The following is a 22,697-nucleotide window of genomic DNA, read 5'->3' on the forward strand; positions in this document are numbered from 1 at the left end:
CGTGGATTGCATTTAATTCACTTTTGTTTACATTTATTTTTTGAGAATTAATAGTTGTTTAATAACTATTATAGAGAACGGTTTTACGTTTTTGCCTAACAAAAAAAAATATATTTGGTAATCAAAAATTATTTTCTATTTTAAATAACAAAAAATATGGTATTTTTAAATAATATATTTTAATTATTTTTTATTATTTTCACTTGTTTTATGAGTGTTGTTTTAAAAAATAATTATATTGTGTCTACAATGATTAAAAATAAATTATTTAATATAAAAATTATTTTTAAAATATTAAAAAAATATTAAAAATATTTCAAATTTTCAAACAAACATCATATAATAGTTTTCAAAAACTATTTTTTAAAACTGTTACCAAACAAAGAAAATATTTTGTTTTGAATTTAATAAAAAATTTCAAACATGTTCACTTATTTCTATTTTTTAAAATAAGTTTAGTATAAAAATAAAGATAAAATTTTTTAAAATTATGATTGGTTGCTAAAGAATTTGAGGGAAAGGAATGCATTTTTAAAAATATTTTAAAGAAAAATATCAAGAAAAATCTTTGAATGTTTTTTCATATTTTTCTTATATTTTTATATATTATTTAAATATAATATAAAAATATTTTGCTTAATACCTTTAATTTCTATCAACCAAACATACCCTAAAAAAATCTCCTCCTTTTTTCTTTAACAATTTTCTTAATACAAGAATTATCACTCTAAAATTATGACTTCCTATAAGAACAAAAATAAAATGATACCCTATATATATATAATTTAATTTATGAATTAACTCTCCTTTTGGTGGGGAAAAAAATGAGAGCATAAATAAGTGAAACTTAAAGTTGGGGCGATTAATTTTAAATCATATTGTTAGCATCTTAAAACCCAAAAAAAAAAACCTAAAGAAGAAGAAGGAATATCTTATGTCATAGATGCTTCCACACAACCCCAAAAAAAAAAATCATTATAATAACGAATAGGTCCAAGTTGGTGTCTATATGTATATTAAATTCTTCTTTTAATATGACTATTGAATAAATATTTTGGTAGGTGGGTGTGATTTGATCAAATTACTCTGATCGAGACAACATTCTACTCAAGTAGGTGAGTATGCTTTATGTAACATTTTAAGATAATTTATAAGTTTTTGGATGCACTTTCCTTTTTCTTTTCTTTTCTTTTTTTTAATTAATTGGTTTAATGGGTATATATTGTGGAGTAGGTCAAGGAAGTCATTGTTTGTATAATATTTTTTCTAATGGATTTTCAACTTTATTACAAAGAAACTTTTGTGTATTCTTTGTTGGTAAAATGCTAGGTGTTTTTGTCCAAGGAAGAAAATATATATATATAAAAAAATTATATTGATCATTATATTTTAGTATGGTATGAATAATATAATATGTAACAATCAACACCTCCTATAAGACCGAACAAATAGAGACTATTATTAGGATTAATTCTACATCTAATGGACGATATTCAGTATATATATATAAAAAAGATATCATGTAACATACATTGGTAAAAAATGTGAATAATTTCAAAATTAGTAAAAATTTAGGTGTAATCAAAGTATAAAATAAAAAAATGTTCTCTAATTTTCCTTTATTGTAATTTTAGATAATGAAAAAAGAAGGTTGTTAGACCAAAATTTGGTTAAACCAAAGTTTTGATGATAATAAAACAAATGTTTGGATTTAAGGTTTAATTTTGAAGTATGATAGAAGATAAATTTCATATTGGATCAATCAACAAGTTACACAATTCAATGTAGTGGAACTAAAATGGAAATCATAAGGTCAAGTAAAGATGCTAATCAATGGAGTGTCTTGAACTTCAAGACCTCACTCTATGGAGTTTATCAAAGGAATTGACCTAAACAAAACTTTAATCTATGAGGGTAAATATATTTTAACATTGATTTTTATAAATTAGGAGTACATTTGATTGTGATTTTAAAATTTGTTTCTATCATTTTTAACATTTGAAAGATAAAAAAATTCAAGTACTAGAAAGATTAGAAACACTTTATATGTTTCTTATCAAATACATTCTAAGAGTATGTTTGAAAATATTTATCGTCAAAGTGTTTTTTTAAAAAAAAAAAAATAAATAAATAAATATATATATATATATATATATATATATATATATAAGATAATTACCTATCAAGTGTTCTTAAAAAAACACTACAAGTGATTTTTTAACATCATAAATAATTTTTTAGATTTTCAAAAGTATTTTTAAAATTTTGCCAAACACCATTTTTTTAAAATCAAAAGTACTTCCTATAATCTTTATCAAATAGACTCTCACAAAGCTGAATGAATACAAGATTCTTTGATTTTTATTTTAGATAAACAATTTTGAGTTATTTTCACTATTGTTTTCTTATAAATTATTTTGATAAATAATTGAAAATATTAAAAAAAAAATTTAAATATTTTCTATAATACTTGTTTTTAGAGAATAAACCAAGAAATTTGTTTTTCATGTTGGTTTCCCAAATAAAATTTGTTTGTATAACCAAAAACTATTTTTAATAACCATTCTTAAAAACTATTTTTGAAAACATTTTCAAATAGATTCTTATCATTTTCAAATACTTATCACAACATGTTATCCAAATTAGAAATCTCTTTTCTTTTAAGAGGGTTTCAAGGAAAGTTCAAAACCCAATCCTAAATATTTTAATAACTTACTATATTAAATTTTTTTAAAAATAGAAAGAAAAAAACTAAATAAATAATGAAATATTTTTATATACTATTTCAATTTTGTTTTAAAAAAAATTATAAAAATTAAAGAATTTGAAAATACAGAAATTGTTAATTTTAATAATATTTAATTTCAAAATCAAACATGAAAATTTATCTTTTTATTATTTTTTCCTTTAAAAAACTTATTAAATACGATTCGTTGTTTAATCATCTCGCTATCAATCAAATGTGTCCTAAAAGCCACAATTTGACTGCAATTTAGCCTCGGAACATGATTAGCTCAAATATATTTGGTTAGCAAGATTACAAGATACCAAAGAAAATAAAATATAATTAAAATTAGTTACAAAACTTTATATTTTCAAATTATTTTGGTTTTTAATATAAAAATACTAAAATAATGAAATGAGTTTAAATTATTCACATATAAAAATAATTTATTAATTTTAAAATTTTATTCACTTTGTTTTTTCTTTTATTTTTTATTTTATCTGACATCTTTCCTCTTTTTAGAACTAACCGATTATATTTTTCTCTATTTTCCTTCTTTCATTTAAATTTTCCCACGAATCAAACATAACTTTCAATTTCCATGAAAAAACTAAAACAGATTTTATTTACTTCTAATTTCTCCTCTAATGCAACATTTTGTTAACAAATTAAATAATCATGACTTGAACGCTCAATAAATCCGACAATGATCATATTCTTTTTAAATAATATAACATATCTAATAAACACACTATAAAGAGACGCATAACTCATGTTCCTTCTATATGAATATTTTCTCCGCAAATTCTACAAACAAAAATCCGGAATCACCCTTATAAATCACTAGGTGGTTTCATAACAACTTAAATGGACCTAATAAATCACTAGGTAGTTTCATAACTAAAAACAAAACTTAAATGGACCCTAATAAATCACTAGGGTAGTTTCATAACTAAAAACAAAACTTAAATGGAGTTTCAAGGTGAAGAACCCCATAATACCTCAGCAACAATTGTTGCAGCCTCTGCTTCGGAAACAGAGGATTCTTTAACTCTCTTCAATACTTCAAGTTTAAATTCTCTTTTCTCCCGTTGCCTCAGTCCCTCCCCCACCTCCAGCTGCACTGCAAACCTTGCAACACAGCTTGAAAATCTCCTTTTCAGACCCATCTCTGGTTCTTCACAACCCCCTCCTCCATTTTCAGTCTCAGTAATGGAATCTCCTTCATTTTCTGATCTTTGCAGTTCCATAAGCTTCTCTATGAGTCCATCTCCAAACATTGCTTCAATGGCTTCTTTTCTCCCAAAGTATCCGATTTCGAGAATGCAGTCCATGGCTGCAACCTGAATGGACAAGTCTGGTGAGCTCAAAAGGCTTATGATTTTCGGGATTTCTCCATTGGATTCGATTATATCGATCAAAGGACTTTTGATCAACTTGATCAGTGATGTGAGAACCTGAATTGATCGGCATGAAGATATCGATATCAAGACTCGAATCGTCGGCCCCATCAACACTAATCCAACAAACACATCCTTATTGAATCTAACCAAAGAAACAATAACAGCAGCTGATTCTTCTCGGATGCTGACTGAACACTGAGAATCACAAAGAATTGATTCAACAATGGTGAATATCTTTGTCCTGAGTATCAAATCTTGTAGATCTCTGTCAAATCCTTGTGATACCCGGCTCTCAAACTCCTTCAAAACCTCAATTTTCTCGTCTTCATCCCCCGATTCTTCGATCGTCCTCACCAGGTTTTTCAGGCTTTCATGATCGACCCATGCCTTGATTTCATCCCTGATTGAGCTGGCAACTCGGGATGCTTCATAGTAGGTGAGTTGGCGGCGAACAAAGGATCGAAAGCCATAGCCTTGGGAGTTCTCGAGCTTATCGAGCAAGGCTTTGAGACTGTTGAGAAGTTGGGAGAGCTTGAGGAGAGAAGGGTCAGTGGAGAGAATGGAGTTCTCTTCATTTTTGAGTTCTAGGAGGGACTTAATGGTGGATTGGTAAGTGTTTGTGAAGGAAATAGGGTTGGTTTGAAGATCTTTGGAAGCTTTTTTTATGGCTTCCAAGACTGTGAACACATGTTGATTATGTTTGTTTGAAGCTTCTCCCATGGCTGCTGAGATTTGAAGGTGAGGGAGAGATTAGAGGTGTGGTTGTGAAAGGGAAAGGGGAAGCTCAACTACCAGTCTTCACCAGCTGTTCAGAGCTTGCCATGCAAAACCTAACACTTTCTGTACATTTCTTTCTTCTAAAGAGAAATTCTTTATATTTCAAATTATTTCATTTTTAAATAAACAAGTAAATGAAATAAGTTTGAGAACATCTATAAAACCAATTTATAAATTTTAAATTTATTTTTTATTTTCCATTATTTATTCTTTCTTTACTTTTATGCTATTATTTATTTTCCCTCGCATTTTCTCTCATTTTTAACATTAAAAAAAATCAAATTTTCTTCGATTTTTATTTCCTTCACATTTTTCCTCTAAATTTTTGAGAATTAAAAATAACATAATTTATCCTTCAATTTTATTTTTATTTTTATTATTTTTTTCTCAAAAAGTGAATCAAATTCATCAATAACCAAATATAGGGTAAAGAAAAATAAATTTTTTATTATTATTATTATTACTTACGCTAAAAATTTAAAAAATGAAACCTCTTCCTATATCAAACTGCCTATATTTGGGTTTTAATTTATTGATATACATTGAAAATTTATTATATAATTATTCATATATTTAATATATTACTTTTAAATTATATGCAAATTACAAGTAGGAATATTAGAAATTAAAAATATGATACTTTTTATATTGAAAATGAAAATAAATTTTTAAATTTGTATTCTTATTTATAGAAATGAAAATAAAGGATACATTTATATCTATACAAAAAGAAATCTCAATATTGTCATTTTTTGTCTAGCTAAGAATCATATTAAGGTACTAAGAATTTGTTTGATAACTGTTTTTTAGAATAATTCTTAAAAATAGTTTTTTAAAAAGGTTTTTAAAAACTTTTTTATAATATTTTGTAAAACAAAAAGTGTTTGGAAATCTAAAATATTTTAAATTTGTTTTCAATTTTTTAAATATATTTTTATATTTAATGTTTATTTTTAATCATTTTATGTATTTATATAATGATTTTTCAAAATAATATTAAAAAATAACATGAAACAATTAAAAAATATTTTATAAAATACTCTATTTTCTGTTATTAAAAATAAAAAATAAATTTTTAACTCTAATATATTTTTGAATTTTTTGCTTTAAAAAATAGAGAATTGTTATAAAAAATAGTTATTCAACAAACTTTTAAGATATATTTTCTTTTAATTTAATTATAAAAAAGGGTAAAAATTGACTTTGAAGATAACTAATGCTGACGTGTCTTTTCTTAATGAGTAAGAATTCAGCCAAAAAAAAAAAAAAGAGAAAATTTAAAATATGACAGAGACTTTTTGAAGTGTAATCACTAATGAGTATAGCATTTTTCTTATTTAATTAATAATTTAACATCGTGAAGTTGATATTTTTATCATATTTTATTTTATTGTGATATTTGCAAGTCTTAAGTTATGATTGATTTACATGATATGTCTCCAATGGTGAAATAAAAAATAAAATATTTATTTAATTTCTTATTTATTATTATTGTGTTTGGATGACTTAAAGAATAAGAATATAAATAAATAAAAAAACATTTTTTTTATGGAAGTCACATCTCATTTTTATAGATTTTGATTCTCAGATATTATGATTAATTTTCATTTTCATACTAATTTCTTCAGTCTCAAATTTGGGAAAAAAAGCAGATAAAAAAAAATGAATTTGATGTATTAGGAAAAGAATGAAATAAAATTAAATATGATACAATTGATTAAAAATTTTATATATTTTAAAATTTTGTATAATTATGAAAATGATGAAAAAGCTAAAGAATTGAAGGAGTGTATGGGAAAATTTTATTAAATTTAAATATAATTTATTTATTTTCCTTTAAATTTTATTTTCTTTAAAATTTTATTGCTTTTGTTGTCTTTACCTCGAATTTTATTTTCTAGAAGAAATTTAAAGTTTTTTTTGTTTGATTTATTATGAAAAAAATGAAATAAAATTACATATAATACATGTAAAAACAAGATATAAAGACAACGAATAATTAAAGAATAATAATGAAATATTAACGAAATAAAATGTAAACCCTTTTACAGTGGTTTAACAAATCGGTGTATGTCAACTCTCTTCAAGGTTTTAATTAAACTTCTATTAGTTTCAAGACTTGAACCACAAGTTTCTAATGTGTGAATTTAGAGATTAAGGTTCTAATAGGCATATACAAATACTTAAAGTGATTTACCTCACTTGAGAAACAATTCTCATAATATAGGATTTTAACGCGGTTTGACCAATCATATCTCCATTCATAAGAAAACGAGAAAATTACAGAGAAGACAATATTGGGTTTTTAAAATATTCCATATTTTCCCACTCTTTGTATCTATACCGTGAACTATGAGTCTTTTCGCTATATCGGGTATCCATTATTCCTCACATCTCTATCTACCTTATATAATCTCTACAAATTAATTTCCATGATTTTTTTCCTTCTATTTATAGAGATATTTCTAATAACTTTCTTTATTTTATACGGAAATCTAATATATATCAACTAAAGAAATATTTATACAATATTCTATATAAAAAAATATATTTACTAATTAGGAATTTGGGATACTTCCCAATAGATGGATCTATGAACTTCAATCTTAGTAATGCTCTTGATATGAAAAAAACTAGGAGGAATTTGAAGGTACATAGGGAAATTAGTAAGTTTAGAATTGAATGCACTTGGAAAAACTTTGAATAAAAAAAAATGGTTGTTCAATTAAATAGAATGTTTTATAACAATAAATGTTTTTAAACACTTCAATTTATAGTTTTCTAAATCAAGAATCTCAAAATCCTCAAAAAGGGCTCGATAAGTTGTGTTAATGTTTTTCATAGGTGATTGTTGGGATTCAAACTCCCAATTAATTGAACAATTAGTTCAATTGATCTTTGATCGATTGAGGCTCTACCTCAACCAATTGAGCCTAAGTTATTTGAAGGCAGGGAATTTGTGCAAAATGCACATCAACCAATTAAGCCCAATTGACTAAATAAGTTTTTCTTGGCCTCATCTTGCATTATAAAATGTTTAAAAAGTCAAAATTGAGGGTTAGAACTTTTGACAACTTGTATTTAACCATATAAAACCCTTTAAAATAAGTTTAAAAAGAATTAAACTCAAATTTTCATTTAAAACATGAAATTATCAAATTTTAAATGAAATTTGATCTTGTATAATTTTAAAACTTCAAGTGTATGAAAAAAATTTAAACTCTAACTAGTAACAACTTTACAACAAGTCCTAGGTTGCTTTAAGTCTTTTAAATTCTATTCAAATATTTAAGATATTGATATTTTTTTTTTCATAATTGTTTGAACATTTTTTAAATCTTCAAACATAAACCTGAAATGATTAACTTGATTTGAACCGTTCTTAGACTATCAAAACTGAGATTAAGAGAACCCTTAGGCTAATAATATAAATTATTCAAATTTTTTTATATTTTAAATTCTTTATATTTATAAGAATGATGAAAAAGGATAAACAATCGAAAGAGTGTATGAGAAAATTTTATTTGTTTTCTTTAAAATTTTATTCCTTCCACTTTCTTTACCTCAAATTTTATTTTTATTTTTGTTAGAATGTGTAATTCATGAGATGAATGTATTCAACTTTCTTAATATGCTCAAGGGGAACTTTCTTTTTGATGCCCCACTTTTAGAGGCTTTTGGGGTCTTGGCACAAAATATGTATTTTAAAAAAAATATAAACTAGCTATTTTCTTAAAATAATAATTGATTTTATTAATCTTAACAAACAAATAAAATGATTTTTTTTCTCACATTTTCATTTTTTATTGGTGGCTTAAAAATAAATATACTTGAAATTATTTAAAAATTGACGGATTTTCATGATACTGATAAATTTTTATTTATTTATTTATCATATCATATTAATCATTATTTGTTTTTTCTCTCGTTTTTTCTGTCAGCCTTTGATGGGTCTGAACGGAGGCTAGGAATGATTGGATTCCGACACGTTCCGTTCTCATGAAGAAGATTTTTCAGGACGTGACTGTATTTTCTGCTAAAAGAAGTTGGAATTTGGAAAAACAAAGTCAAGAGTGATAAAATTCAAGATCTAAAGGGGAGAGGAGGGTGGATATTCGGATCTAAGTATAGGGGTTTGTTGGGCATCGAACACCCATTTTCTGACATTAACATCACAACAAACAACCCCTTTCTGCTAAGAGAAGCCACCCATCTGCTACACTAGCTTAAGGGCTTATCTTTCTCTCCATGCACTTCCCTTTTTCCAGCATCCATCTTCAACTCTTCTCTCTCTTTGGCCCACATTAATTCAGGTACTCTTTCTCTCTTTACACATATCTATACTTCCTATCTTGCTTGTTGTTTCATTTTCGTCTGTTTTGAGTTCTGGGTTTGGCTTCAGTGGTCGAGAAAATTGGGAAAAGGAACAGAAAACGAGAGGAAAATCATGGGTTTTGTGTTTTACGGGGGTTGGTGGATGTGAAAAAGGGAGAACTGAGGCAACTGGTCCAGGTACTTTTTTGGGTGTCATGTGGTGAAAAGTTAGGATGGAAAGTCTTGATTTAATCTATTTTCCTGGATTTTCTTGGTAACCAAATGGAGGATTAAGGATTTGTAGAGTTAATGTTGTTCACAGATTGCCAGGAGCAATTTTTGTTTTATGACCTTATTGTGTTGATTTTGACTTGATATTGTATTTTTGTTTTTGTCTTTGGAATCTGAGGGAGTCTTTGGATACAGTTCTTTCAAGGATCTTTCTGAAATAACAGTATTTCAGAAGAAGATGTGATTAGTGTCTGCAAAGAGAAGAGAAGGAAAGCTGTTGCTAAAATGGGCAATGGATTTAATTTCCAGTGCTAGCTAAAATGAGGACTCATTTTGTCAATTGGAAATGGTGATCAGGGCAGAATGAATTTAGGGCTTATGGTTTGATGTGTAAATACCAACTGTAGAATCTTTGGTAATAGGAATTCATAGAAAATTGAATTAGAATGAAAATGCAATTTCTCATAAAGGTAGCATTTTTATTTTTCTTTTTCTTTTTTTGTTCTTTTGTGTGTGTGTATCATGGAATATGGACAATGGCGGTTTTGAAATCAATCAGATGACAATAATCACTTTATGAGAATTCCCCAAGGATATGCAAGTAAATGCCAAAATGATACCCAAGTTAGTATTATTTGTAAGCTATATTCTTATTAATTATCATTACTTTTTATGATGGGTTTTAGAGTCTTATTACACATTGTTTGTTACACTGCTAATTTCATAATTGCTTAATCCATTAATTTGTTTGCCTATCATAATAAGATTTTGTTATTTTCAGGCTGAATTATAGAAACAAAAATGCTAGTGACTTCTGGAGGACAGTTTCCATCATTCCATTTCCTAATTATATTGTTTATTATTGTAACAACTGTTCGAAGTGGGTCTGCAAGGATTACCAGTACTTTTACTCGTTCTGAATGGCCATCCACTGATATCCCTCTGGATAATGAAGCTTTTGCAATTCCAAAGGGTCACAATGCTCCACAGCAAGTAAGTTCTATTTTTGTAATTGTTTTGTTCCAAGCCAAAATACACATGCACACAGGCATAAACTAGACTACAAAATACCCCAACCAAAAAAAAAAAAAGGGCAGAAAACTGCAAATATATTTACCAATGATTCTACTTCTATATTACCCCTACTCCACAGGAAGAGTGATAAATAATACCAATTAGTTTCTACCATATTATAATATAAGGTTTTAGACTATAAAATTTACAGAAGTTTTTTGTCCTTAACCTTATTCTCCCTTTTATAGTACTGTTGTTTCTTTGTCACTTGCTGTTCGTACTCATAGTTAAATTCTAGCTTCCTTTTAACTGGTGGCTTATACTGTAAACTGTTTTGGAAGGGCAGGAAGACTCATATGAACTTGGAAAAGGTCAAAGATAAATATAGCTATTGATAATGACCTTTTAATCAGTTTTTTTCAATTGACTCGATTTATTTCGGAATTATGAAGTCTTATGTCTGAATTCATAATGATATTGGAAGAAATTTGTAGATATTTGGAAAACACCTGGAGAATTAATGAGAAATCTTATGAAAGAAAAAAGCTTCAGTCTAGTAGTCGGACCATTTGATGATATGGCCAATTTAGGCATTACCCTTGGGAGGATGACTAATTAGTTGATTATCTTTTAGTATGTGAATCATGTAGGGGGTTTTCTACTCTTATTTTTGGAAGTTTTGAGGGTTTCAGGAATAGGAAGATTCCTAGTATGTAACTTCAATGGGTGGTTTGAATGTTGCATTTGTTTTTACGGTTTTATTTAGCTTTCTATGGACCCCTGTTTTGGAGAAACAAGATCAACTTTTGAGATGGATTAATATTCTTCAATATTGAGCATAGAAGATTGTTGGGCATCCTCCCTCTCCTTTTACATAGTATTAAATATCTTTTAATATGTCAATGGCTTTGAGAACCCTGGTAGTAGAAGATATATTTATTTTAGTATCAGCAGGAGTTCTTGATTATTCATCTGGGTGTAGAAATAATAAGTATGATGTTTTCTAGTTGATTATGCAGTGGCAAGTGGGAAAAAAGTTTCTTGGTGACTATAGAAGCCTTATACGCTGTCAAGTTGCCTTCTATAGAGGTCTGAATGTTTTTAGTCTTGGTGTCAATCAGATGCAAAAAAATATCCCTATATGTTGATAAAAGTACTGCTAAAATAATCAAAATATTGATATTGGGAGTATTTCTTATAGAAAAAGATATATTGTGGGTGCCTATGTTGTGATAGAAATCGATAAATTGTAATTGATTGATATATACTGACATTTTAATATAAATACCGAAATATCTTCTGATACTTCAAGATATTTGCATTGCTATAGATCTCGATATTTCAACAGGTATCGAAAACAATGTATAGAACACAATGTAAACACCCAATTTCAAGGATTTATCCAAATGATCCAACTTAATGGTACATGTCATCTTGGAGCTCTGAAACACATAATTTGTTATATTTGAATTAGGTTGTAATTTTAATCTATATAGGACTCGTAGTATGTTTTTTTTGGAATATTTTTTTTTTGATAAATATTCTTTTTTGGAATATAGTATCAGTGAAACAACCTTTTCAGTTTAATTTTGATGTTATTATATTTCTCATGTAGGTGCATATCACCCAAGGTGACTATGACGGAAAGGCTGTCATAATTACGTGGGTTACAACTGATGAACCAGGGTCAAGTAAAGTGCTATACGGCACATTGGAGAAGAAATATGATTTTAGTGCCGAGGGCAATGTGACAAACTACACATTTTCCAATTATTCATCTGGCTATATCCATCATTGTCTTGTTCATGGCCTTGAGGTAAACATTTATTAAATTATGAAATTACTTGTGTCATAAGTGTGGCTTTTTTTTTTCATGATAATAGAATGTTTGTTGCTGATCAAAATAAAAAAATAAAAATAAAAAATTGAAGAAAAGAATGTGCAATTTTGTGCATCTTCACTCTTCTGCCATGATAATTTCCTGCTGCAAATTTGGTGATAAGTAAGAGAAGGGTGTTGAGTTATTATTGTTCTCAGACAATTATGGACAGAGATTGATGTCCTTGATGGTTGTGTTGGCAACATTGTTTGTAATGACCTGTGATATAAGTTTCCAAATTTGTTTGATCATACGATAATTTTAAATTAAAGATTTAGTAGTATATTTAGCTCTTTCTGTTTTAAATTTTGAACAACCTTCTATTTGTCAATTACTGTCTCATAACATATTTCTTTTCTTAGCCTGACACCAAGTATTATTACAAGATTGGAGATGGAGGTTCTTCTCGCGAATTTTGGTTTCAAACACCTCCAAAGATTGATCCAGACACTTCCTACACTTTTGGAATTATCGGTATGATATTCCTTCCTTACCATCTCTTTAAACTCTAAAGAACAGTATCATATTAATCTCATGGCAAGTAAATTGTGATATTGAGCTACACTAAATATGGAACTGTGCTTCCTTTTAAGGGAAAATGATTTTCAACTTAATATGTTTTTTCACATTGGAGATTGAGAAAATGCAGATTAAAATATGTAGTGGTTGAAAGGAGAAATTACTGCAAAGGTTAGCATTGCATAAATAATTAAGGACCAATTGGATGAAGAAGAGGAAGAAGTAGAAAAGAAGACTGGGGCTTGTAGGAAACGATGATGTCCACTCGCTTTCCCTTGGTCATTTAAAAGTTAATGGTACCAGAAGAGCATGAATAGTTATATCAACTTACAGAGATAATTCCAACCACCTTTCGCTGACATATAAGGTCTGTTTGTTTTTTAAAAGAAGGCACCTGCAACTTATATGAGATGAAAGGAGACGCTAGTAAGAGGCAATCGACACTTCCCTTAATAAGGAACTACCTTTCTAATTGTTACTTCAGTTGTATTTTACTTTAGAAAATCTCTCCATTTCCTCACCAGTCCCTATAATTTTCATAAAGTTGGCTCACTTTCACTGGATCCATATACCACCTGAAGCTCATTCTAAGTTATTTTTCGGTCTTGGTTCATCAGAGAAGGAGAGCTGAAATTCTCTTTAGATCTTGTTTCTTCATAGCTGTTGGGCCAGGGAAATCTTTTTTAGCATCATTTTTCTAGTTGCTAAATACTAGTAAGAAACTAAACTTTAATGATTAGGAATCCTTTCGGGTTTATAAGTTATAACCAGAGGTTTTAAATCCAGTGCCATACTGGGGGATTAGGGTTAGGGCTTTGATATGGAATAGATTGGGGGCTTGCAGGAGTTCACCCAATCAGAAAAGCAGATTGTGGGAATAGATTAGTGTTTATGGTGGCATATTCTAATGGTTTGAAGATAGGATTTCATTCCAGAAAACTAATCAGATTCTGTTGACAGGAAATTTTAAATGAAAGAGGAAGAAGATGAAGACTTTAGTTGTTAAACAAGTACTATAAGTAGAATAATCTCACACTCAAGAAATTGCTTGAACTTTTAAATTCTCAATTCAATTCAATTCAATATTCACTCTCAAAACAGATTATTGCAACCTTTTCTATAGACATAAACCATAGGGAAGCTTGATGTAGCCATCAACTCAAAAGTAATCCTAACCAACAAAAAAAACCTGGGAAAAGACCAAAAAGTTTCTTACATAGTCATTGCTTCAATAGCATGAAGAGGACCTTCTGCAAAAATTAGAATTCTCTTTGACTTTAAAACTTTACTAATGAAAACTAATACTAAAATCCTAACAGTGAACTGATAATTAAATCCTAATAACAAAAACCATAACCTAACAGTGAACTGAAAACAATATCCTTTTACCTATCAAACGAAAAAAAAAAATTAAATCCTAATAAACAAAGGGTTCAAAGTAACACATCTAAGGACCTAAAGAACTACTTTGGACATTTCCTTATAGAAAGAAAGGCCTCTTGATTGTTTCTTGGCCTATGTTTCCTAGCATTGGAATTGCAAACATTGTATTTCTTCTCTTATCAATTAAGAGCTATGCTATCATCCTGATGGCTTTTCATATAAATCTACCAGGAGCATGTTTCTTGCATATTCTATATTTCAGTGCTGAAATTTGTCCCTCAAAGTAATTATATCTTCTTGAAGGATATGAATATATATGTATATTTCTAGCTCAGGAAAGCAATCTAAATAAATGAAATGTAGGATCTCTTGTTACCTTTGGATGTGAAAACCCTAGAAGCCAACTCTTTGTTAGTTGCTCTTACTCCTTGCAAAATACTTGGGTTTTATTCCTGCAAGTTTGAAGAATGTCACTTAGGCTAACAGGAAACACACTATTCTATATTGTTTAGTCACTTCCACAAGAAAAAATGTGGTTATAGCACTGTCTTCATGGGGTATGGTAAAATAATAGGATGAGGATCACAAAATTTCAGGTTAGTTGGTAGTAGGGAGTACATTTGCAGTGAGAGAGTGAAAGTGTCTGGGTATGAAGTTTGCTTTGACATTGAAGTGTGAAGAGAAGGTTACAATAAATGACTTGAAGTTTTCATAACATCAGATGATTTAGCTTCTGAGTATAGGCTGGTGATATCACTAACTGCATGCAAAATGGAGCCCATTATTGAATGGGCAATTTTAAAATGAAACATGTGGTGATATGCCTAAAATGGTCACATATGTTTCACTACAATACCAATTATTAAGCATTTTCATGTCTTTTATCTTGCTAATATGCAGAAATGGTAATACGATACCAGGTTTCTTTCTTCATGTGCAATTGAATTTTTATAAGTTGATTACATATTCTCTAGATTTAAATTCTCATTTCTTAATTGGTTTACATTTTAGGTGATTTGGGTCAAACATATAATTCTCTTTCTACACTCGAGCATTACATGCAGAGTGGAGCACAGACTGTCTTATTTGTCGGTGATCTCTCTTATGCTGATAGATATGAATTCAATGATGTTGGTGTTAGATGGGATTCATGGGGCCGGTTTGTTGAGCGAAGTGCTGCATATCAGCCATGGATTTGGACTGCTGGAAATCATGAAGTAGAGTACATGCCGAACATGGTAATTTTCAAAGTTCAAATCTTGATATCTTTTTTCTGCATTTTTTTGTTCTCTTATATTTTATTCCTTTGCATATATAGTTTCCTCATTCCATGTGTATATATGAGCTTGAACTTTTTCAAATGGTGAAGTAAAATTTTCTTATATACATATTTTTATGCATCGGGATCGAGAACGAGCTAATATATTGGCCATATTGATGTGGAGAAACTATCATGGTGCATATTGTGTTCAGGTTGATACAGCCAACTATTCTAATCAGTAACTTCACCTTAGTTTTCCAGATATTATCAGTTATATTGCCAGTAGTCTAGGTCATGAAGCATTATGAAATGCAGGCCCTCCTTTTTGTGACTGCGGTTGTTGAAAGTTTTACAGGGTTGGTAATAACTGTCGCATTCTAACATTTCTTTATGGGTTCCACCTCTAGAAGTAGAAGTTTGTGTACACACACCTTAATGTTTTCCTTTTGTTTGTTTATTTATCTTTGTGTTGGGATATATGGATTGGCCCATGGATTTTGCCTTGTTTCATTGTTTTTTTATCAGGAGGATGCTAGTTTTGCTACCATAAAATGTTCAAATGTCTCTATAGCCGAGACAGCCCTTTCCATGTGTATGACATTTTTTTGCCTTGCTTTCCTATAACTGGAGAAAGGGTCCATTTAGGAGTGATTCTGGTAAAAGCACTTTCAGTGTGGTGCTTTTAATCAGTAGTGCTTTTATCTGATACACTTTTATGAAGAATAAGTTTGTATTTGGATATAAAAGTGTTTTCGATAGTGTTTTTGATAGTTTCTTATATAACAAAAATGTGATTTTTGAAAGAAACGCCTGTTAAGTGTTAGTACAAGAATCACTTCAAGTGATTATCTAGATGTTTAAAATTTTGCCAAAAGTCTAATTTTTGAAGGGAAAGCGCTTCCAAGTATTAGGAAGCTCTTATACCCCTCCCCGAAACACTACCAAACAGGCTCAAAAACTGATTGAAAGATGAACATGCTGTAGGGTTTTCCCCCTGCATCTGATTAGTCCCACCTTATGAATTTTACCTCACCAAAAATTGACCACATTGTTTCAGTTCATTTTGTTGGACAGACACCTGAGTACATTGATTAATAGCAAAATTTTGCAGAATTACTAGATCTAGAAGCTCAGCAGTTTATGGTTCAGCTTTATGGCATCAGGTCATATTAAGCATTTATGGTTCACACTCTAATGGTTGGGATGCTAACACTTTAGTCAGATGGTCACATCGCTGTCCTTGGAAGGCTATTGCACAAGTCTTTCAGGAGTTTTCCTTGTTTACTCGGTTTGTGGTAGGAAATGGGGAAAGAATTCGGTTCTAGGAAGATTTGTGGTAGGGAGACCAACCTTTGGGAACCCAATATCCAAGACTATTTAGAGTAGTCTTGGATAAAAATATTCCTATTTCTTTAGTTCTCGGTTCTTCTCGTCCTTTCTCTTTGAATTTAAATTTTCGTCATAACCTTTCAGATTCTGAGATAGAGGACTTAGAAGGCCTCATGCGGTCACTTGATGGATTGCATCTATCTCCTTTGGTTCCAAATGCCAGATTATGGCCATTTTCTTCTTTAGGGCTTTTTTCAGTCAAATCTTTATTTCTAGCATTATCGCAATTTTCTGGATTTTCTCAGGTTTTCTCTTCTAAGTTCGTTTGGAAGTCTCAAGTCCCTTTCAAAGTGAAGTCCTTTGTCTGGTTAGTGGCACACAAGAAGGTGAATACTAATGACATGCTACAAGTGAGAAGACCCTACAAAGCCCTTAGTCCTGATATTTGTATTTTGTGCATGAAGCATGGGGAATCAGCAGATCACCTTTTCCTTTATTGTTCCTTGACGATTGGGTTGTGGTACAGACTATTTCAGTTAACTAAGACGGATTGGGTCCCCCCGAGGAGCATCTTTGACGTGATGTCTATCAAATTTAATGGTTTTGGTTCATCTAAGAGGGGGATAGTTTTGTGGCAAGCTGCGAGCATCGCCCTAATTCAGGTTGTGTGGTGGGAAAGAAACACGAGGATTTTTGAGGATAAAGCAAGGAATTCAGAGTATCTTTGGGACTCTATTGTTTTCCTTGCTTCTCTTTGGGCTTTCTGTTCCAAGGTTTTTAAGGGAACTCCCCTTAATGTGTTGCAACTTGATTGGTTAGCGGTGTGTACTCCATAAGGAATGGTCCATTATAGAGAGTTCGCTTGTTTCACAGTGTAATTTTTTTGTAGTTTAGTTTTCTTTGGCGGGAGGATTTATCATCCTTCTTATTGTACTTCTTTTTTTCTATCAATATATCTTTGTGTCGTTTCCAATAAAAAAAAAGAAGCTCAACAGTTTTGATTTTTTTTTTGGGGGTTGGGAAGGTCTTGCAGTTGATTTTTTAGGTGGAAGCGCTGTTATTCTTCTGCTTCTTGTTTTGTGTTCACTCATCAGGGTTGGAAGATCGACTTGACTAGGGACCAGAAATTAATGTTACATGCCTCTGTGTGTGTGTATCAGCACTTTGGTCATGCTAAGACATGTCCCCAGACGAGATAAATCCTTGATATTACAACTTTCTAGTATATAGAACATTGGACTATATGTCTTGTATGAAAGTTGGTGTGTTTTTGCTTCAAATCAATCTGGCCCATTATATTCTCCTCTACTATCAGTCCTGGTCAATAGATGTTCTATCTGCTTTCTTTCTTTATAATTCCTGTTGCATAATTATGATTTACCTTATCTTTGTGGCCTTTGATGAATATCCAATATAAATTAAGAGATGCCTTAAAGGTACCAATGTATCCAATTAATATGGCTATGATTCCTATAACCGATCTACTATTTTTCAGGGTGAAGTTCTTCCTTTTAAGTCATATCTGCATAGATATGCTACACCTTATATGGCCTCCCAAAGCAGCAATCCTCTTTGGTATGCTGTCAGACGTGCATCCGCTCATATAATTGTGCTATCAAGTTATTCTCCATTTGGTAATTCATCATTCCCTTCTCTGTTGTTGCATTCTCGCAGGTGCTTATATGTGAAGATTAGAAATGTTAATTTCTATGTCAAAATCCATTTTTTTTCTTGTTGTTGTTGTTGTTAGGGTATGGAAATTTAGTAGCTCCTACGTAAGGAAAACTTTGCAGTGGAGATCATGTGATCTATTAAGACGTCTGTTAAAGCTTTAGTAGCTTTTCTTATTAGGGCATGAAATTTAGTAATTCCTATAGCTACCAATTTGACCAAAAAGCTTAATCTGTTCGATAATGGTGAGCCCACAATGCATGCGAATCCTATTTGGGCTAAAGTCTTAATAATGTTGAAACAATGTATTTATGCCAGTGTGGTGAAAGCATGTGATAACTATATGTGAATGGTCAAGTGTAGAAATATACCTGATTCCTGTCTCTTATATTCCAATCCATTCAAAATATACCTGATGCCTGTCTCTTATATTCCAATCCATCCAAAATTTGATATTTTTTTGCACACATATGTGCCCTGAACTTTGGCCCATTAATCTACCAAAAGATGCAATTTCTTTACAAATATATGTGAGGGTGTACATTTTAAATATCTACTTCCTAAATATCCTTTTATTAGAACATCTGCAATTGCCTTTTATTATAGTTTATCTGCATTTTAACTTCAGATCTGTGAAAATTTTTTAACCAGTGAAATATACACCTCAATGGAAGTGGCTACGTGAAGAGCTAAAGAGAGTGGACAGAGAGAAGACACCTTGGCTAATTGTTCTCATGCATGCCCCCATGTATAGTAGCAATGTAGCCCACTATATGGAAGGTGAGAGTATGCGAGCTGTTTTTGAAAGTTGGTTCGTCCATGCAAAGGTTGATCTTATCTTTGCAGGTCATGTTCATGCCTATGAAAGATCGGTATGGCTATTCATTCATTTGTTTTTACATTTTCAATTCAAAATATTTGTAGATAGATCTGATTATTCATTCCTATCCATGGGCTGAGTGGAACCTGATATATAAATCAGTTAATAATGAAAGAACAGAAAAAGCTTTTATCATATCGGTTAAGTTTTAGAGGAATTCCTGAACCCAAGGGTCAAGAATAAGGGAGTAAGTGTTTCGTTACCTGGAATACAATAACCACTTAGAATAATGAAATAAATTATTTATTCTAGAAGTATAGAATTGTGTGGATACAATCCTCATTGTACATTGAAGGATAAAATCACAATTAAAAAAGAAATGAAAAAATGGAAAAAAAAGGGGGGGGAGCATAAGTGAATGATTCTCACTAACAAGGAATGCCTATGGAAAATGATTTCTGTAGACTCTCTATTAGATGGGCTTTAGACATTAATGACCTTGTTTACCCCAAGGGATTCTGTATAGCTGATGGACAACCTTCCCTGCTGGCCAGACAAACATATGTACTTTCATTCAATGGAACTTTACTACTATGAATGTAAAGTTCAGATCCTTTTTTGTACCAAAATTCAACTATCTCAAGTGTTATATTGGATTTGTTCAGGACCTCAGGTATTTGTTTTCAGTAGTATCAGTGCAAAAATTGAAACTTTGCCATGAACTTGTTCTTCTATGATACATCTGTCCTTGTCTTTAGCAATTCATTTGGTTGGGAAGAATTTTGGTCCTTCAGAAGCCAAGGTTCATCTGGAATACTGTAAATGAAAGAGATATTACAGTTCAAGGCAACACAAGTCCCTTTTATCTCTAGTATTGAAATTCTTTGGTTGTCACTTTGAATTTTACTGGATTTCCAATAGTGCATTTCTATTCCTCAGACACTGCATAAAATAGATTTTGAAGAAAAAGTTTGTGTTGTTGATATGCAGTATCGCATCTCAAATATACACTATAATATAACAAATGGCGATCGGTATCCTATACCTGACAAATCAGCTCCAGTGTACATAACTGTTGGAGATGGAGGGAATCAGGAAGGTCTTGCTGGAAGGTATGAAAAATTTTACAATTTGAAATCTCACCGGTTACTTGTTATTTTCTAATGAGTTGGGGAAAGCTCTTTGTACTCATTTAGTCCACTTTATTTTCCAGAAAATTTATGGTTCCCTCCTGAAGCATTCCTTACATTACTGATTTTGGCAATTGATTGTAGGTTTGTGGACCCACAACCAGAGTACTCTTCATTCCGTGAAGCCAGTTATGGTCATTCTACATTGGAGATCAAGAATAGAACCCATGCATTCTACCATTGGAATCGAAATGATGATGGGAAAAAAGTACCAACTGATTCTGTCGTATTCTACAATCAGTACTGGTAAGTATTGTTATTTTCTCCTTTTCTTTCTGCCAAGTAGCATCATGCCAACATTTAGCTTATATCTGTCTCACACCCATCATGTGTTGTTAGATTTGGTGATCCAGAACATTTCAAAGTCTTTGGTTTTTTTTTAATGATAATACATGATTCAAGAGCACAAGGACACATCAGTATATGAAGGCTTAATTTATTGCAATAATGGTATCTTGTTCACATTTCACTTTTCAGTTAGTTATTGGAGGATTTTTCTATGTTGTGCTTCTGGAGACTACATTTTAAGTTGTGGTCGACAAGTCACTCAAGTTGAAACAAAAAAAAATCAATCTCTACCTTTTGCACACTTATCAAGCCTTTTCTTTTGCCTCCTCACTTATGGATAAAGACTAGTTTGTGAACAAGCAAAGGTCAACAACATTAACAACTTAAACCTGTTGAAATATGTACTTAACAATCCTATAGATCCCAATTGGGAGCTCTCATGTGTTGTGTTGACTTAATAACAACCGGGAACCTAAAACCCTTGTCTAGATAGGAAAATTGCTTTTCATCTGTTCTACTTGTATATGAATGTGATTTATGGTTTAAAGATGTATTAATGATGATGGATGTATTAAGTTCATGGTGTTCAGTTCGGCTTTAACTTTGTCTGAAAATAGAGAACTTGAAGATGACATTAAATTACTGACTCCAAACATTTTATATATTCAAGAACAAACAATAGTGCAACGAGGGAAAACTATGAACATAGCATTATTTACATTTACGAGCATTCAATTAGTGCAAATGGTAGTTGCTGGTTTTTGTGGTTATGAAACATTTTGCTGAATGATTCATCCAGGGCAAGGAATCTACAGAGGAGGAGGCTGAAGAGGAACCATATCAGGACTATTGAAAGGGGCACTGCCACCTTCTGTTAGGAGTTTGAAGACAGTTATTATGAAGCTTAGTGTGTTATCACTGAAGGAGAAATCAATTGCTAAAGAAGAGATTTGCATAGTTATGTTTCTTTGCACTGGTCCAATTATATGGTAAAATCTTAGTGCATGCTGCACCTCTTTTCCTGATATTTCCTCCTCCCTTGGCAGAGATGTCTGCAATGTTATCATTTTTTATTGTTCAGTTGGAGAGAAAGCATGATGTTCAGATCGAAATCAAATAATTTCATCTTGTTTTACAGAGCATGTCATAATGTGTATGAGTGCACATTCCAAATGTACTATCAAGAGCTTTATCTATAAATATGATTTTATCTAGCGTTATTTTTTTTTGAATAAATTCCAAATATCTCAAATCCTACAAAGAAATCCCAAATATTTTCAGGTTACCCCGAAACGATGATCCTGTACGTTGTTTTGGGATGAGATATGCAGAAATGGTGTATTTCATTAGGGGATATTCCTTTAGAGTTTTAATCATGGAGGGGAAACAAGGATACATGGAGTAAAATTAGGGTTATGATCCTGGAGATGGAGAGATTGTGTGGGAATCAGCTCTTGGGTTTTTCTGTGTCCCCCATCAAAATGCAGCTTCGGGATAGTACTGGCTGTTCTCTGCAGTATAGAGTTGGGTTTTTTCAATTTTCTTTCCCCAGGCGTTAGAATTCTCTGTTCTAACTGTAGTTGACTCTGTTCTGTTCTTCCATTTTCTCTGTTTTTTGGTCTTTAAAACAGAGAGAGTTCCTCTCTGTTTCCTTTTTTTTATAATGCATGGGGAGCATGGGAACTAGGAATATCTCCATTTCTGTTTAGTGAACTCTGATTTTCCAGTTTCCACATGCAATCAAAGATTCAAGACACTTTCAATGGTGTTTTTTTTCAGTCCCCTCACATCAAAACAGCTGTATTGGCCTTTTTCAGTTTTCTTCACCTATAATGCAGGCTTACATGATAAATGGGTCCTCCCCTTTCTTGGTCTCAAGGCTCAAAATATACT

At 30.8% G+C, this 22,697-nt stretch overlaps 2 protein-coding genes across 3 annotated transcripts; one reads left to right on the forward strand and one right to left on the reverse strand.

The window, feature by feature from the left end:
* Positions 1 to 3,408: 3,408 nt before the first annotated feature.
* On the reverse strand, positions 3,409 to 4,981 carry LOC104879034 (uncharacterized). The gene is made up of 2 exons (XM_010650442.3): positions 3,649 to 4,981; positions 3,409 to 3,598 (listed from the first exon to the last, which is right to left on the reverse strand). The coding sequence occupies exon 1, from the start codon at positions 4,846 to 4,848 to the stop codon at positions 3,703 to 3,705; it is 1,146 nt and encodes a 381-aa protein (XP_010648744.1). The 5' UTR covers positions 4,849 to 4,981; the 3' UTR covers positions 3,409 to 3,598; positions 3,649 to 3,702.
* Positions 4,982 to 8,801: 3,820 nt separating this feature from the next.
* Positions 8,802 to 22,018, forward strand: LOC100252468 (bifunctional purple acid phosphatase 26). Of its 2 annotated transcripts, XM_010650444.3 has the most exons (11): positions 8,816 to 9,218; positions 9,308 to 9,417; positions 10,232 to 10,443; positions 12,080 to 12,280; positions 12,706 to 12,817; positions 15,257 to 15,483; positions 18,331 to 18,469; positions 19,158 to 19,378; positions 20,317 to 20,438; positions 20,601 to 20,762; positions 21,604 to 22,018. In XM_010650444.3, the coding sequence occupies exons 3-11, from the start codon at positions 10,252 to 10,254 to the stop codon at positions 21,680 to 21,682; spliced, it is 1,455 nt and encodes a 484-aa protein (XP_010648746.1). In that variant the 5' UTR covers positions 8,816 to 9,218; positions 9,308 to 9,417; positions 10,232 to 10,251; the 3' UTR covers positions 21,683 to 22,018. The 2 variants fall into 2 exon arrangements, with proteins under 2 accessions (XP_010648745.1, XP_010648746.1); XM_010650443.3 differs by lacking the exon at positions 9,308 to 9,417 and having other exon boundaries at positions 8,802 to 9,218.
* The last annotated feature ends 679 nt before the right edge of the window (positions 22,019 to 22,697 follow it).

The sequence above is a fragment of the Vitis vinifera genome, chromosome 4, assembly GCF_030704535.1.
Source record: "Vitis vinifera cultivar Pinot Noir 40024 chromosome 4, ASM3070453v1".
NCBI classification, from domain to species: domain Eukaryota; kingdom Viridiplantae; phylum Streptophyta; class Magnoliopsida; order Vitales; family Vitaceae; genus Vitis; species Vitis vinifera.

Coding starts and splice junctions, on each gene's coding strand:
- LOC100252468 (XM_010650443.3), top strand. CDS start 10,252: ATGCTAGTGACTTCTGGAGGACAGTTTCCATCATTCCATTTCCTAATT. Junction 15,484..18,330: donor TAGAGTACATGCCGAACATG/GTAATTTTCAAA, acceptor ACTATTTTTCAG/GGTGAAGTTCTTCCTTTTAA. Junction 18,470..19,157: donor ATCAAGTTATTCTCCATTTG/GTAATTCATCAT, acceptor TTTTTTAACCAG/TGAAATATACACCTCAATGG.
- LOC104879034 (XM_010650442.3), bottom strand. CDS start 4,848: ATGGGAGAAGCTTCAAACAAACATAATCAACATGTGTTCACAGTCTTG.